Source organism: Sinocyclocheilus grahami, unplaced genomic scaffold, assembly GCF_001515645.1.
Source record: "Sinocyclocheilus grahami isolate Dianchi unplaced genomic scaffold, SAMN03320097.WGS_v1.1 scaffold2243.1, whole genome shotgun sequence".
In the NCBI taxonomy this organism is placed as follows: Eukaryota; Metazoa; Chordata; class Actinopteri; order Cypriniformes; family Cyprinidae; genus Sinocyclocheilus; species Sinocyclocheilus grahami.
The window spans coordinates 95,192-113,842 of NW_015507422.1; the positions used below are offsets into that span (position 1 = coordinate 95,192).

Consider the following 18,651-nt stretch of genomic DNA (forward strand, 5'->3'; position numbering starts at 1 on the left):
GTGTGAGAAAAGTAATGAAGTAAACAAGGATTTTAAACTCTGTTTTTCATTTTGATATACACATTTACATTAAATATTCCACTCACATTAATGGAGATAAGCACTGAAATTACAAAGTCATTACGCAAAAGTTAAACCAAAATTAGGCTATATAAATTTAAACATATTTGTAGTTGATGCGCTTAATCACTTTTCCTGTGGCAAGCAATGTTTTAATGACAGCGAGGAGTGCTATAATAATTAATATTTAAACTAAACTGCAGATCTCATGTTATGAGAATTTTTTTAGCGAGAACAATGATCAATGATGCACACTTACTTCAATATTATAGCGGACACTGTTGGATTCAGTGTAACGGTCCATTGTCCGGTTTGAATAATAGCTACAGTACAACCGCAGCTGCACAGAGGTGTTGATGTCGTGTAAAGGCATCTCTACATTATTATGAAAAATACCACTGTATTTGAAGGAAATAACTTTAAAAAAAAAAACGGTAAGATTTGCGTGTTTCCTTTTTAAAAATACGTTGTCAGTGATGTGCTGAGTCATTTGAATTGTATTTACACTGCAATACATATAGACTTATCTGTTTCCACTAAAAATACCTTTTCAGCAAAACTGCTTTTTTTTTTTTTTTTTGAAAGGTTTAAAACAATTGAAATACTATTTGGCCATTGGAAAAGAATGAGGTCAAGTATATTCTAAAATAGGCTTATCTGAGAACTAAACAGTTTTTTTTATGGATATTTTGATATATTCTAAACATTCTGGATGATTTTGGCAATAAAAATGTATGTTGCACAAATGGCATTTTGTCCGTATCTCATATTTCCTTAACGTCTTGTACCTTTGACTTTAAACATGGTGTCACGTGGATGGGAATATGCATGGGAATGATATGCAGATGAGGTTATGCATAGGAAAACTAGGCGTTGTTAGCTCCATATATGGTGCTTTTGGGGAGGAGACGCATGTACGCACAATCTTCCACTGCCAGGGATATAAAATGATTTTTGCGCAGGTTGCATGGTTTTATAAATCTGAAAACTTTTGTGCTTACACCAAATCTAGCTTTTGTGCATACGCACACATTTAGGATGGAATCTACAGAAAGTTTTATACATGAGGCCCCTGGTCTTGGCCATGTTTAGTTTAGTTGCTGCCATGTGATTGGCTGTTTAGATATTTGTGTTAACGAGCAGGTGAACAGTTGTACCTAAAGTAGCTGGTGAATGACCACCTTATGCACATAAATTCTTATCATTTTTGCATACTGAGGCATCTCACCATTGTTGTACATTAAAAAAATAACAGATTCTAATCAGTATGGCTGCTTAAGTGGGTCATGACCATCAGATTGCACTTAAAGGATTAGTCCACTTCCAAAATGAAAATTTGCTTGTCATCCAAGATGTTCATGTCTTTTTTTTCTTCAGTCACCAAGAAATTAAGTTATTTGAGGAAAACATTCCAGGATTTTTCTCCATATAATGGACTTCAAAGGTGCTCAACGGATTGAAGGTTAAAAATGCAGTTTCAATGCAGCTTCAAAGGGCTCCAAACGATCCGATAACGGTCTTATCTCACCGACTGTTTAATGTTTAGTGTTTGTTACAGATTTTCTACTCATTCACTCACTCTAATGCCTGTCCCTCTTTACCCATTACAAAACCAGACCCGCACTCTACTTCACATCCTCCAGTCTCTGTATCTCTGATAGTGTTGGTCTCTGCTGCTGCTGCTGGATCTCTTTTGATTGTTGCTGCAGTCGGGATCTTCTGCATGTGCAGGAAACACAGAAAAACTGGCCAAGAAGGCAAGTGTTACCAACTGTTGAAACATCTGTAAAAATACATCAAGTATTATATTAAATAAGTTTATACTTTAATATTACACCTCAAATAAAGTATTTGTATAACCAAAACAGATTTTGTGATTATGTCTTAATTTAATGCATCTATTATTGTTGCTGAAACAGCTGAGACCCATGAAGAAGAGATCACTTACGCTGATCCAACATTCTACAAAAGAAACGCACAGAAACCGGTAAGATAATGCAATCTTCATCATTTTCATCAGAATCACATTTCATTTTTTTTTTTATTAAATTACAACAAATTAAACTACTAGTTTTGATTATTTGGGGTAATTAAAACATAATACTAAAAAGTACACAATGAATATGACATTTGCCTATGACATTTAACTATTCTGATAAAGTACACCAGGGTGTGAAACAACGTTGTTCTTTGTTTTTTGTTTTTGTGCGCATTCTCTACAAGAAACCCTGTTTGAATCTGTAAAGTTAAGAAGAATTGACTTCACATATTTAATAAAAATATGCTTCACCAGTTTAAAAGTCAGCGAGCAAAAATGAAGAAAAAGTTAAATTAGTTTTGAAAATGTATTGTGTGGCACACATCTTTAACAGTAAAACAGGAAGTCCACCCAAACGCAAGAGTGATAAAAAAAAGTGTGAAATGAATATTTCCAATCTTCACCCGATCTCCTGAGATCATCACAACTTTAAAAAAGCAGCTGAAGACAAACCTTTTTCACAAGAATTTAACTCAATGGCAGCTTTTTGTGTGTGTCTATATTGTCGCATTATGTATAATAGCACAGCAAGCAGCATAGCATAACAGGCTAACAATCAAAAGTTACACTAGCCTATTTCATAAAGAGATGAGTGACAGCTGTATATATTCTTCTTTTGCACATTTTCCTCTTCTTCGTTTTCTTAAACTGGCCACCTGATGACTTATATAGTACCTTTATCCTGTTTGTACATTCGACATTGCATCAGTAGCTAACGTTATGGGGATCGTATAAAATTACGCTGTGTGAAGTAATGAAGGCCTTATGTCCTTCTTTTTCCACCAGAATTGAATTGTTCACGTTCTGGAGCCAGAGTCTTTTCTTGTCCCGTTCTTGGACAAGTGACCTTTAGCCCGTCGCAAACAGCGACTACATACTGCTATGTGTTGTTTACCTGACTATAACCAGTGTTTGTGCAGGCAGTTCAGCACTCCTGTTTTGTTTTTCACAGTACCAAGAATGATTCTAGCATACCGGCAGCTCACATAAACCACCGTCTTGCAACCCAGATTAGGGACCAACATAAAAAGCTTTTCAGAAAATCACAAAGGCACAAAATAAATAAATAAATAAAAGTAACAAAACAAACAAACAAAGAACATATAAACATACACAAAACTTACATAAGGATGGTGAGCTAACTAACCTAAACTACAACTCCCACAGAGTTAAAATAATCTTCTGAGACAGCATACACACCTGTGCTTGCTATCTGTTCTAATTTAACTAAACAACAACAATGTACCATTCTGTAACAAAAAAAAAGAAAAGAAAAACACCAAAACAACTAACACGTTTTCTGGGGCAGGCCAACATAAGGTGCCACAATAACATTTAAATAGGCAGAGACCTCAGGTGTTAGCAGTAATCAGTCTTCTATCCAATTGGCAACTGCACTCAAGAAAGCAAAAGGGAAAACAAGAGAAAAAGAGTAGGGGCTTGTAACAGAAACAGAAACTGAAAAATATTTAAGGGCTGGAGTTGAATCTTCCTGACCCAGAACCCCCCTTTCTGCAGAGCGGTTAAAGAAAGGACACAGGACAAGAACCCAAACTGGAACCATGTCAGTGGAAAAGGGTTATCAGCTACAGCTGCAAGCAAAGCCACCAGCCATGCTAAAAATGCTTCTCATGATAAAAGACCATGTAAGCTGTTGGCAACAGTGTGGCCATGAAAGCAAGTTGCAAAAGGCATTCATTGTTGATACACATTACTTGGCTAATAACCCTTGTGGAAGTGCATGAAGGGAAAATGGAGGTGGAGATAGTATCCTCATTATAGCTTTACTCGGTAGCAGATCTAGTTGAACGTGTGCTTGCAACTTGGCTGCACGGCTCAGGCTGTGAGCACTGATGTAGCTTTTCTGTAAAAGTGACAGCAGCGGCTATGTCAGTGGCTTCATATAGCATCGGCACACAGGCACTGGTAGCTCTAAAAAGAATAAACAGAAAAGCAAATGCCAGGGGCCTGGCCAGTAGGCCCATGCATTAATTTGACCATGGAATAGCTGTAGAGGGGCACAACTCTAACAGCGCTTAATTCTAGCAATGCCATAAACCATGGAAGCATCCCGTTATTTAAAGACCTTCACACATGATTTGGTTGTGTTGTGGCTTGTTTATAAGGACACTCACAGAGTGAGTAATTTTGCATGTGTGTGTCCTTTCAAGCGCAAGAAGACGCAGAGAACTGAATTTGGTGTCCACGCGCTGTCTGAGGCCAGTTTTACACTGTACGCATAAGCAGCACATATTTTGTTCAGCACCCATTTTAACAGATTGGAGTATTCACACAGCACACCAAGGCAATGCATAGCAGGAACAGAGCAGAAACGGCAGTACCGTGATCATTTCGGCACTGAGACCGTGTTTGCTTATACACAAGAATCATGTAAGCATGGTCTGCTGTATTTGACAATCACCATATGGTATTTAGCACACTGATTTTCCAAACCGCTGATCTAATATGGATACAGCATAAAATCATAAAGGTATACATTGCTTTTAATTGACTATTAAGTAATTTATTTTATTTTACAATAACCAAACCGTGAGTAATTTGAACCGTTACACCCCTAATATATATACGGCTTTAGAGTCCAGGTTTCCATATGGTTCGCTATGTGCTATGTTTAGGGGAAAAAGGACTATACTGTCAAATAAAAATAATGAATAAATAATCTAATTACAAGCAACAGCACAAACAAAGTCAAGAGCAGTGAGGTGATTTCCGTGTCTTTTGTTGTTTGATTAACATTAAAAAAAGTGCTGTCACTTTAAAACAATGCACGGATCCAGTACACTGAAACTGTCAAATCAAAATTCTTCAGACAAAAACCTTTTAAATATGTCATTTGATGATCAAAGATTTTTTTAAGGGATACAATTTTTGACTACAGGACTTAAGTGTTGCACACACTGAAAACATTTTCCAATCAGACCAAAAAAGGTCTCTCAAAAATGTGGTTTATATTTTCCATATGCAAGAAGTGACGTTTCAGCCCATGCTTTCTTCAGAAGAATGGTCTGATTGGAATTTTTTTCAGTGTGCGGACTAATTCAGTGACTTGTTGGACTAAAACTTTCACCCAAAATACCATGCCATATGAATTGATAAAGACAGGTTTCAAGCTAAAGTACCTGCATGCTCTGCCAGTGCGCACTAAAATGACTGGAAAGGAAATTGAAAGAATGACCGGATTAAAATTTTACGTACCTTAACTCAATTTTATGATGCTTGCATAAATGTAATTGTCATAAAATCTTAATGGTAGCACATTTGTGTCTTGACGCAGGTATGACGACATGACAGACATGATATTCAGCACTAAAGGTGCTTGTAAACGGAGTCTGAAATTTTCGTATGCGTATTTTCGTATTCGTCATCCTAAAAATTTGTCATGCACAGAAACCTTGCACACTGATTCCGATGAGTATTAATTAATCCGTTGCAAAAAAAATTGAGTCTTCAAAATAGAGTCTTCAAGCTGTGAGAATGATTTTGTTGTCCTCTCTCTTCTAAAAAAGAGAAAAAGAAAGAGATATAGAGAGGAAGGAGAGTTCCACCTCCTTATTAAGGAACTGTGGGATTATCACGGGCGATTTAAAGGTCCCATATTGTCAAAACTGACATTTCCTGGCTTTTTTCACAATAACTGAGGTCTAGGTGCTATGTAACTACCATATAAGTTTCAAAACAGTCAGTCCACAGTAAATTGCACACAGCCTGCTTAAAGTAGCTGTGATTTTTCACGAACCGTTGTGACTTCCGTAAAAAGTTGATGTCAGAACTACACAGTAACCACTCCGAGCACCGCCCACAGTCCCACCCTCCTTTTGCCAAACCCCCAGATAACATCGTGTCCACGCTATTGCTGAGCAAGGACAACACAGAAACATGTCTGTTAATAAAGAATAACAATTTAGTCCCTCTGTAATTCTCTTTGCCAAGCATTTTTGACGATCGTTTCCGTCCAGTCTGCTCGATTTATCGCATTTAACCACAGCTGTCGTCGGTTTTTGTCTGGCAGTGGCAGCAGATATGCGATCAGATTTCTAATTTCAGGCTGTATTACGTCGATTCTGGCACCCAACATCACAACAAGATGATATTTTAAGCTCCTTATGTAGCCGAATTTGCGCTGGTTTAAATGGGTCGCCTCCAGTTTCCCTTTTGTTTTGCTGCCTCCCGCTAGCGCTGTGACGTCGGCTGACCCTAGTTACCTGTGGTTGTCCTGGCCATGCGTCACTCAGAAAACAACAGACCAATCAGAAGAGAGGCTCATGAATATTAATTAGACAGGCCAAACTCGACCTGTTCTCAGCAGAGCTCCTGAGAAAGGAGCTGTAAAAATGTATTGAGATGCTTTTTGGTTCTTATACCGCAAATATATATTCTTAAGGACATCAAAACCTAAAATAAAACTCCAGAAAGGTGTAAAATATGTGACCTTTAAGTTTACTTCAGGATGTTAGTGCCTCAGTTTGATGCTTTGCCAGCAATACTGGAGCCACATATTAGAAGGCCACAAATTTCTGTGAACTCAGTGTGCAATAACCTTTACAGTGCTTTGTGCTGCGAGACGAAGTGGATGAACTTGTCAATTGCCATTCTGGATTTTGGCGTTCGCTTATACGGTGGCTCTGAATTGTCAAAACACCTCTCAAAATGCTTGTACGGATGCGAAAAATGCAGAAAATCAAACCCGATCCGAATTTATGACGTACGAAAGTTTCGGAGGCAGTGTGTAAACGTGATTGGCACAACGTGAGGTCGTGGGTTTTTGTTTTTTACGTGCGAAAATTTCGGACTAACGCGGAAGTGACTTAAACTGTAATTCATCGACTGGCCGCTAGAGGCTGGCTGCAAAAGGGAGTCAGTCCCATAGACTCCCCATGTTAAAATGCCCAACTTTACAGCAAAAAAAAACATGTTTACAGACTGGTTCAAAAAGTGGTTTCGGTCTATATAGCTAATTTTGCCCTTCATGACAACTGTGAGGGAGGTGAATTTTTAAAAAACTCATCCGTTTAAATTATATTAAGCCTTCAAGTTCTGCATAATTAAGGGCGTGGCCACTTGAGTGACAGGTGGATTGCCGCTGCTGACACTGCCGTCGAGCTAGGTGGGCGTGGTTAGGAGTACCGTTTAACACTATCAATTGTTAATTCAACTCTTTGGGAATTAATAACTTTTAACTCTGCCAATATTACACTGCTGATCTTACTGTAAAACTCTGTCATTACTACTGGAGCTGGCAGTTGGCTAACAGCCCTTCGGGTAGAGTCTGAATTCACTCACTCGTTTTCCTTCACTCCTTTTCATTCACTCCTTAAACTGGACTATATTAGTGGACTAATGTAGGGAACAATGAATGAGGGTATGGGGGCGATTTCAAACACAGCACTTGGTTTTGTAGTACACACGCTGAGGCTCAGGTGCACGCTATGAACTATGCGTGTCCTGCTTCCGCTCTGTTTACAGTGTGAAGCCGGCCAAGACAGAGCTCTGTGTGTGCACTTTTGGAGTGGAAGCACAGAAAATAGCGCGTGAGCACAGAATTGAGTTTTCACACCTTCTTGCGCTTGAACGATTTAAATGTTACACATCACTCTGTGGTGGTCAAATTTTCCAATTAATCCACATGTCACATGCATGCCGAACCGTGGGGTGTGATCCATATGGATCAACGATGATCAATTACACCTTTAACTGAATCTCAATCAATCTTCAGGATCTTGTGTCATGTGTTTTTTACAGAAAGGTAAAGAGGAGGATGACGTGGAGTATGCCCCTGTCGCCATGAGAAGATGATCAAACTTCAATCTTTTGCTAGTACCAGATCAAGCTGTGTGATAAGTTCTCTAGGAAACTCCTGTGAAAACTTCAGTCTATTTTTGAGTTTTGAGATTGTAGAGAAAACTATTTAGCACTCATTCTGAAAACATATACACACAATATTAAAATATAAGATGTTTATTTTCAGTATTTTTTCAGTTTTGCTCTAGTTTTACCTTGAATATTGCCAAGAAACCCCATGGCACATACAGCAGGACCATTATGAAGAGTTTTAAGTGTGATACTTAGAGTAAAATGCTCTCCTAAAAAACTGCTTTGTACTACTCTAACTCCTGAAAAAAAGTCTTATAGACAGGGCCTAAAATTAACCCTCACCAAATGCAAGTAAAAATCAATGTTGGCGAGTTTATGAAAGAGTGCTACTCGCCCCTTAGCCAGTAACTTTTTAACAAATTCTAACAACCTTGTAAGAACATAATATGGCTTAGTGCAATTATGAAATAGTTAAAGGCTGTGATTTAATTGTACTTATATATGATAGGCTTGCAGTAAATGTGAAATGTTTAAGATCTCATGTATTTTCACCAAAATAAATGCTCAGTGGTTTTACATTTGAAAACAGAGTAATTAAGATAGTCAGCTATAAATATAAGTACTATAATTTTACTGTTCTGTAAAAAAAGTCCTGGAGTTCAACTTCTTTTGAAGGCCCCCGGCATTTTGAGGTTTTGGCCTCCACTAGCTGTTCAGTTTGTGAGTCAAAGTGAAACTTTCTGTGGTTTATTTACAGCTGTACAGATATATGGTTTGAGCTGTTGGTGGACAAACAGCCTCTGCATAAGCATATGTCTATTACTGGACATCTGTGGTTGATGTCAGTTTGTGTGCGTGTTTGTCAAGATGTGTCAGTATTGTGTGTGGTTTAAGAGCATTTTTTTCCGTTCCTGCCAATCTAATGTTCACAGTTTGATTTCTGCTTTACACAAAACAGCTTTACAATAAAATACTGAAGATATAAATGCATGTGTTTTACAAAAAAAGGTCTTCAATCAAACAATGATATTACTGTAAAATATAAAAAACATAATTTTTTGTGCATATGCATCATAATCCTAAATACACTAAATAAACAGTGCTGGTATCAGTAGTTATTTCCAGCTCTAGCAGGAGAACCAAAAGTCATTTCTAAGAAGAACAATTTTTGCTATAACTCTTTCTTTAAATAAAGATCATATCCTGTTTTTGTCTGCCAATGCTGAAGAGAGACATAAACAAAAAAAAGTACAAAGTATGATTTACAGTGGTCATGTTTGTTCATGTATCATCATGTAGATGTACAGTTGTTGTTAATTTCTTTAAAGTTTTGGGGAGCAACTAACTGAAAGTTGCAAAACTGCAACTATATATTTATACAATGACACAAATATATATATTTTAATTTGCTTGCTTGCTGCAGTCCAAAGGCACGTCATAATTCCTACATATTGTCTCAAAGTAATTTAGCTAATTTGCTCATATTCATAGAAATAATTAAAGCTGTTACAGCATTTTGGCTTTGTAGGTGTGTAGTGTGACTTCCGACTCAAAATGCCATGTGACTGATCGCTCTGTATTACAAATCCTTAAGATACAAGTCAGACACAAGTCTTCAATATGTTTTTACTCTGAAGCATCTGCAATTATACTATTAATTAATGGCTCTATATCAAAGGGCTTTTACCCACATTATTGTGTAGATAACATGTCTAACTGCAGTGGCTAACAGGCCACTTTTACCTTTACCTTTACAAACCTTTACCTTTTGGTATTATTATGTGTATTATTATTGTTATGGAAGGCACCCATTTACTTTAAAAACAGTTGTTGGCTTGTCAAAGTAAAATTTTTAGCATAACAGATGTAATGGATGTTACATCAAAACAAATTTATCCAGGTCTAAAAATATTTATGATAGGTGATTTAGCAACATATAAAACCATGCAAATTATTTAGCTAAATATTAGCCTACCCTGGTAAGCAACAGTAGCTATTTTTTCCCAAAATGGCAGCAATGGGGCAAAATGAGACAAATGTTATGGGGTAAATTGAGTCAGCATTTTAACTTAACCCACCATAAGGCACTGTAGTTAAGTTAAATCTCTGAATTATAAACTGGTGTTTTAATGTGATATTTCTGGTTTAGTTTATGATATATACATATTATTTGTAGTTTAGATAGGGACAGTGTACAAGTGCACCAAATCCTTCTCTGATAAGAACCAGAAAATGCTTTTCATCACATTATAATCAGATATATCTTTCCACCTGTAGTCCCTAATGGCCAACAAACTCTCTGTTTAGTCTGTTTTTAGGAAGGCTACAACTTTGGTGTTTAACATATTGTTTCAGAAATGCAAATAATTAAATACTGAATTTTAAACTTCATTTGGTTGGTTTTATGTTGTTAAAGTTATAAGAAGTCATATTTTTAGAACCCATTGCCATAGATACATTCTGATCATTTAAAATGATAGGAATACTTTCATTAGGATAGTATAGGATAGAATAGATCATTTCTAACTTGGAGTTGTTCACACCCAATTTCACACATCAGTTTTTAGAAGAAAAAATAAATAAATGTATACATATATATATATATATATATATAATAATTATTATTATTACACTTAAAAGCATATTACATTTACATGACACATACTGTGTACATAAAACATTTGTATACCAAGAGGCATAAAAATATTCTTGTACTTCACAGAAATATTGTGATTTCTCATAAGATAAATATGAATAAAATAAATTAATGTATTGTATATCATGGCATTTTGCTGTATTTTTTTGTACTGGGGAAAAGTAGCACCACACCAAACTACATTTCCTTCCTCCTATTCTGTTCATTGCTCTCAGTATAATGCGGAAGTGGGTGTCTTTGTGCATGTGTGACTGTGTGCTCACATTTCAGTCATGTGACACAGGTCGGTTAAATATGCCAGGGGTGTTTTAGCACAAACATTTAAGAGAAAGTACAGAAGACATTTGAAAGTGGTGCAGAAACCTACATTTTGCATTGAAATATCAATATTTTTTAAGGAATCAATACCAAATAAATACACAGCAAAATCATTGGTGTAAAAAGAACACCCACAGTGTCAAATTTAACACCAGCAAAGTGTGTGCCCACACTACAGAGTGTAAATGTTACACTTTTGATAGTGTTAACTTTCTGACACCCTTTGCGTGTAAATTCAACACTCATTATTGTTAAACCTATTCCAGGGGTCTGCAACCTTCAACGTCAAAAGAGCCATTTTGGCCCCTTTCCCACCGAATAAAATTCACGTGGAGCCACAACATATTTGATCCCCAAATAAAGATAACACGGCATATAGCTAAAGTGTTATATTCAGTTATGTTACAGGGCATGGGGAGTAGCAGTCATTTCAGAAGTGAGGGGGACAGAAATGTCAAATGTAGTAATAATAATAATAATAATAATAGACCTAATAATATTTATGTATGTCTGTCTAATTGACAATTTTTTTTTTAATATCTTACTTTTAATTGTCTAAGAAATAAAATACACTGCTGAACAATAACCAATCATTTGTCTTCTATAATATTTTTGATATATATTTTAATAATGACAAATTTATGGTTATGATTGTATAATCAGTATAATAGTTTATATACTACAAACACTTTTTTTCCATTTTTATCACAGCATAAGGCAGAAAATATATCTTATAGCTTCTGTACTGTAATTAATGCTATGTCAATTACCACTGTATCATTCAAATAAAAGACTTGAAAAATAGGGTTGGGCCGATAGACGATGCCCTCGTCCATCCCCGATGGCTGATAGATAACATGATGTTGAGCTGATTGTGATCCCCCCCCCCCACCCCCCTTTCCTTTTTGGGAGGAAAATACATATTTTAATAATGTCTCTCGCAGTTATATCATTGGGTAATTATATTGTATATAAATTGCGAGCATCAGGGAGCTACTGAACTGCGTTTGAATACACGATCTATGTTAGTTTCACTTTCACTTTCGAGATTCGCTATTGCACTTATACATGGAGCGGCAGTACTCACCACACATTTTACAAGATTAGATGTTTGTCAGTGGTGCTGAGGATCTGCAAATCATTCGCCATCGTCCTCAGTCAGGTCAGTAAGCAGGTTTATGCTTGTTATTCAGCTTAGCTACAGCGACAACGGGATGCCTTTGTCCATAGGGATTTCCTGGCATCAAAAGTTACTTCTATCATATGAGTCCGGTTTGGACTTTCTGTACGAGAGCGCCCTCCGGCTTCGAGTATGAATGAAACATACAGCGTGAGAGTGTTCAGCGCTCCGTGATGTTCTCATCGTTTTGGATAAGAATAAGGTATCCAAAACGACGCGACTATGTTGTCTCTTTTAATTTAAGTCTAGATTTATTCACATTGGCAACCTCTTTGTGGTTGAAAACCTCTACGTGAACACACTTGCCCGAGAAAAAGTGCATGGGAAATAGTTTAGGTTTTATTAAAAGTCGGGGGACACCTCCCTGACGTATTGTACACCCATGTTACAGGGAGCCACCGCAGATGGATGAAAGAGCCACGGGTTGCCGACCCCTGACCTATTCCAAAACTATTCATTGTTGTTTCTGCACTACACCAGTGTTAGTATTCAATTACAGTGTTAATTTTTAACACTCTCCTTTTAAGATCAACACCAGTGTAATTTGAATATAACAATGATGAGTGTTCAAAATACTGATTTATAATAGCACTTTTGGTGCTTTTAATAGCACTTTTGTTAATATTTGGTTGTTGCTACAAAATTAAATGGCAGGACATATATGCAGAAAATATTGCAAAAACTTTATTGAGGTACAACACATTTAACATTCACATTCAAACACAGCATTTCACTGCATTTAAAAAAAACTTTACAATTTGCAGTTAATTCCAATCTGATGATAATAATGACAAATAATTCTCTGAAGAATGAAAAAAAACGAATGCATTGAGTGGACAACTTCTCTTAAGGCCAAACAGTGGTGCAAGAGTGGGATCTTGTCAATTTTAAATTTTTTCTCTAAGTGTACCTGCCCCTTTGTTTCAGTATTAAGGCAAGAGAAAGGATTTTCTAGCTGGTTAAAACAGTCTTTAACTCTGTCTAGGGTTTGCCCAGGTACCTCTGATGAAAGACATTTTAGAACAGTGTCTCTTGCTTGAGCATGAACATCACTTACAAGTTCTTCCATTGAACCAACTAAACAGTGTTTTCAGAGACTCCAGCTGCTTGTACTTGAGCAACAATAGCACTACACATGTCCGTTAGTTGCCGATTTTCAACAGGAGTCTGAAAAGTGACTGGAGGATCCTCACTTAGGGTATCAGAAACAGGAAAATTGATACTACTGCCAACATTCTCAGCAGTACCAGAGGCTACACAATCTGTGTGCACTCACAAAATATGCTTCTTGAACCCATATGTATAAAACACAGACGAACATCCAGGTTCGCCACATTTCAACTGTAATGACCGCCCTGGGTACAAACCATGATGAAACTTCAGATGCTGAAATAAACTTGAACAACGTCTGTGGTGTACCTTGCAAAGGAAGCATGAGAACATTTGAGCAAGACGCTGGGGGGAGAGGTGTGGGAGGGGTCAAACCTCAGTGTTCTGAATTCTCACTCGGATTTCCTTGACCCTTGGACTTTCCTTGGCAGTGCCCACATCAATGCCATACACCGTTGTTTGAATGAACGTGTAGAAGTTGCACAAGGCCTCAACATACGACACACCAAAGATAAAGTGCACCTTAAAGAGTTAATCAAAGGCTGCAACAGCTGTCTGCGTCATGCAGGGAATGACCTTCTGGTCCAGGATGATGTAAAACTTCTGAATGCTACTCCTCTTTTCTCCAACACAGAGGAGGAAGGGTTGTGTAGATCCAACTCGCTCAAGAAATGTCTTGATGCTCGTCCCCACCTAAGAGCATATGATGAGAGATTTTAAACAATGTTTTGTATAAAAGCTGGCAGATCTTTCATGTTCAAATTCACAAATAATATTCTCATCCTCAGAAGTGACATATGAGAAACGTACACAAATAACATTTGTAAAATGTATTATGTTGAGATCTACATTAACCAAAATTAACAAATGAAGTTTTGAGATGAAGATTTGATGAAGTTTTCTGCCCAGTCCTATATTTTTTAACCTGTATATGATGACTACGCAGATAAACCTACAGATTACACTAACTGCGGACAAGACTAAATGAGTAAATCTAACAACTTTATTTTACCTTTATGAACTTTACAACATGATCAGCTGCTTCAGTTGCACTGATTTTCCCAGTCTTCCTTCCTTTTACAGTTGGAGGCAAGAGATGAACGAGCAAGAGAATAGCTGCCACATCACGGTCCCATCCTAGCAGAATAGAGTATACAGTTAAACCTTAACCCATTTTAAAAAATAAAACATTTATACTTACCATAATCAGACTCCTCCAGAGCAGACAGAAGGTCATCCACATGTGCACCAGTGTGCAGGTTTTTGCAGTCAGCAATTATTCTTGGCTTGTAGTATGTTGGCCATTTTGCAATAAACTTGCTTGAGATGTCATCTCCAAAAAGCATAGTAAAGTCTTGGTCAATCTATCACACAGAGAAATCATATAAATAACAAACATTACAATTACATATACAATTAACATCAACATTTTAATATTTCTTACCAAGCCTGGTGTATCCAAAAATCGGGGAAAGTAATCAAGGATGAGTGAAGATTTGTCTGGATCATGTATCAAATTCTGCCTGTACTTGAATGTTGTCCTCATTTTATCCTTAATAACTGGTGCGTCCGTTGAATGCTTCATCATGGATATAGCTTCTGTGCATTCATCACCTGACAGTTGCTCAGTTGTTGAAGATGTCTCACGCAAAGTCTTAGGACCATCTTGGTAAACCACCTTTGATGACCCCTTCAAGTTATTTACAGAGTTGTGTTGAACAGTTTTCAATCTGTAGGCAATGTAACCCTGGCCACTGCGTGGATCGTAGAACTGTTCCTGTCAAACAAACGTTTAGCATCAATGAATCAGGCCCAGGCGGTATTGCATGCACACAATTTTCAGAATAATATAGTTTACAGAAGTTCTCTGCATGACCCACTACACACAATGCACTACCCAAACTATAAAATATTTATACCAATTTTATGATACTTATACTTTACCAATAACAGTATTCTAAGCTTTACACATTTGACAAGGTTTACATTCCTTCCACAGAATTCTGCAGATTTTTCTAGAAGAAAATGTGCAGACAATGCCAAAAAAGTCTGCAGATTCCATCTGAGATAAATCGCAGTATAATAAATAATTTGATTGACTCATGCATTTGATATGTGCTGAAATAAAGAGTGTACAGTCTCAATGTACTGTATACTTACATAACCAGTCGGTGAGCACTTATCCTTCAAATTGGGGAATAGAGTAATGATTCCAAGAGCATAGCTTACACGGATATTGACTGGTGGAATCCTCCTACACCACAGCATGACGACAAAAAAATAAATAAAATTAACTAACATTACATATAAAATTTAACTGTGCTCAAATACCAGTGCAATATATAAACTAGACTAATGATTATTTTATTGGTCACTTACCCATACTTCTCTACCATATCAGCCACAAGGATGTTTACCAGCGTCCTTCGAGTCTTGTCAGACAGGCTCTTCGTTTGTTTGTACTCCTTCAATATATCAGAGCCTCCTGGTTTTGAGTGCAGTGCTGCATGAACTAGCTGTAGAGAAAGTAAAGAAGAAAAAAAAAAGGATGAATGCAAATAAACCAGTCTTTGATATACTAATGTTGGTAAGATTATTGATATGGTATCAAATTATATCATTCAAGGACAAAACTTAAGCAAGGAAGGAAAAATAATTGACATCTTTTGACGCATTGCAGTCAGAAGGTTCTTCTAAGAATCGCTTTTTGCGTGCCTTTGAAGATTGTGGAATCATTGTGGAATCTGAACTTTCTGACTCCACTGATGAAAATGACGACTCGGAGCATGAGGGCTCAGAGAAATCGGTCTCAGCTTGCGGAACATTATCTTAGAATCACATACAGCACACAAGACAACTGAACATTAAAAACATTAAAAAGACAGATGCTATAATCATGTATTGTGAAAAAAGATGTTTGAGAATACAAACTAGATTATACATTTTTGAACATGGCAGCAGGTCACGAGTTTCTTATTTTTTCTGATTTTTGCCAGACGTCAGCTTGACATTAGAGCATAGACTGTAAAAAGATCCTTCCTTCCACTATAGAAAAGTGAAGCCAAAATATCCGAGGTATGGTCGATGTCGTCTTGCGCCAATGATGTAATTTGGAGCCTGAGTCTGTGCAGTAGTGATCATGAGCTGGAGCCGTGGTAACAAAGTCCTGCCCAAACTCCCGCAGACCCAATTGAAAGCCCACAATCATGACGACACACCCCTAAATCATCAAATAACTAAATATAATAAATAAAATATCTAAAAGCAAACTTATGCTATGTCCCAAATGGCAGACTTCATGTGCACTTGCGGTCTTAAGAGTCCCCAAGTTCGTAGGGGGTCTTATTCATCATTTTAGCTTTCAGAAGGATGCTCACGAGCACCCCCCTTTGTGACTGCAATGTGCCCTCGATACGCACTTCTTCCAAGCCCGCTCTGAGGTGAGCTCTGCAGCAGTGTCTAAAAGTGAAGTGGAACACTCAGTCTGTGTTTCACTTCACTTTTAGACACGTTCTCGCAAACTTTCCTAAGCACTTCCCCTCAGGGCAATCCCACTGCCATTTTGAAGTGTGTTCCACTTCGTGATGATGTTAATGAGGGAAGTTTATATGGACAGACCTTTGACCCCTCGATTTTGACTGAGTGAGAGTCTACTTCATTTATACACTTCAGGCCACTCTATATTACAATGCAGCACGATTGTGATGTTACCATAGATGGAGTCTGCGGAGATCACTAAACAAGCCTACAGTAATCCTCAAATCTGGCTCGCGAGATCCACTTTCCTGCAGAGTTTAGCTCTACCCTAATCAAACACACCTGAGTTTGCTAATCAATGTCTTCAGGATCATTAGAAAATAGGCTTGTTTGAGATGAGCAAAATCTGCGCAGAACCGATCACCGGTGATCACCGCGAGATGCATGCCGGTTAGAAAAGTGTCCGAGTTACGTCCGACTTGCGCTGATGTCATGTTAACGTGTGCCAAAAAACTCTCGCGACGGCGAGGCGGCTGTGTCAGATTGCACAATCGGATCACATATAGGTTAGTTGAAGTTTGTTTAATTTCAATAAAATTATGTGTTATGATGCAACGGCCGTACCGGTGCTCAAATAAGCAGAGTATGATGGTGATCATGTCCTAAAAGACGTGATGAACAATATCATAACAATGTGATAAGCTGATAGGGACAGCATTGAATTAGTGGTACGTCAACACAGAGGTGTATACGACCTAGTCGAAACCACTGAGGCAAGCAGCTCAGATCATTAGTGAGGCGGAGTAGGCGCGTGTGCTGCTCACACTGACAGCACATGTGAGGCAAGCGACGACACATCTAGGTTATAAAATCTCGCGAAAGTGCTGGGTGACGACCAGCCTGCCGCCATGCAAATGTCCTGAATAGATATGCCATTTGCCCGAGTCCGCGGGTTGAGTGGGCCCGAACCCCTATAGGACATTTCAAGCCAAAACAAAAGTGTGACAGCCTTTGCTTGGACACAGGCAGGCCTTTTGTACGCTCTCCAAAGCATACAACTAGCTGGTCCGTGAGCCTGAACTGTCTAGAGCGCTCGATATAATGCACATCGCACGTACAGGGCACAGCAAAAGTGTATTAAGCGGCTCCGGCCCCCCCGGCCAGTGTTTTGGGACGGAAAGCAGATAGTGTTATGACCTGCGTTTTAGATGGAGTCGAAAGCACTTTAGGCACATAACCCTTCCTAGGCTTTAAGTTGAGTCTGCAATCACCTGGCCCGAACTCAATACACGAGTCGTCAACTGACAGCGCCTGCAGGTCCCCCACTCACTTAACAGAGGCCAGCGCGAGCAGGAGCGCTGTCTTGAGAGAGAGTGCACACAGGCTCGCTGAATGTATGGGCTAGAACTGCATTTTTTTTTTTGGGCTCTTGAGGGAAGGCAAGAATTATTGGTATTGGGTAGATGAATGGGTCTTAGCCCTGCGACCTGCACCAATTTGTGAAAACTCTTCATTTATGTGCGTAAAGACTAGGGATGCTCCGATCCGCTTTTTTCGCTTCCGATACCGATTCCGATACCTAGGGTTCAGTATTGGCCGATACCTAGGGTTCAGTATTGGCCGATACCTAGGGTTCAGTATTGGCCGATACCTAGGGTTCAGTATTGGCCGATACCTAGGGTTCAGTATTGGCCGATACCTAGGGTTCAGTATTGGCCGATACCTAGAAGAAGTTTAGTAATTAGAATTCAAACTTGGTAACCATGGACTTAGGACTGGTGCTGGTGCTTTCTTTGGTCATTCAGTGTTCCTATAAAAAAAACGAACAATAACACTAAGATATTATTATTATTATTATACAAATTCTACTAATAGGAACAATATAAAAACTCACTAAGGATTAATGAGCTACTGGATTCATGAATATTAATCAGGTTGTGTGCGTTTGCTCGAACTGATTCGCTGAAATCAAAACAGGGA

At 38.1% G+C, this 18,651-nt stretch overlaps 1 protein-coding gene across 1 annotated transcript; it reads right to left on the bottom strand.

Moving 5' to 3' along the window:
* Positions 1-12,781: 12,781 nt before the first annotated feature.
* LOC107574472 (uncharacterized) lies at positions 12,782-15,930 on the bottom strand. The gene is made up of 7 exons (XM_016260902.1): positions 15,856-15,930; positions 15,574-15,710; positions 15,355-15,448; positions 14,639-14,971; positions 14,396-14,558; positions 14,207-14,331; positions 12,782-13,887 (listed from the first exon to the last, which is right to left on the bottom strand). Exons 1-7 carry the CDS (start codon positions 15,928-15,930, stop codon positions 13,726-13,728), a joined length of 1,089 nt encoding a protein of 362 aa, XP_016116388.1. The 3' UTR covers positions 12,782-13,725.
* Between the last annotated feature and the right edge of the window lie 2,721 nt (positions 15,931-18,651).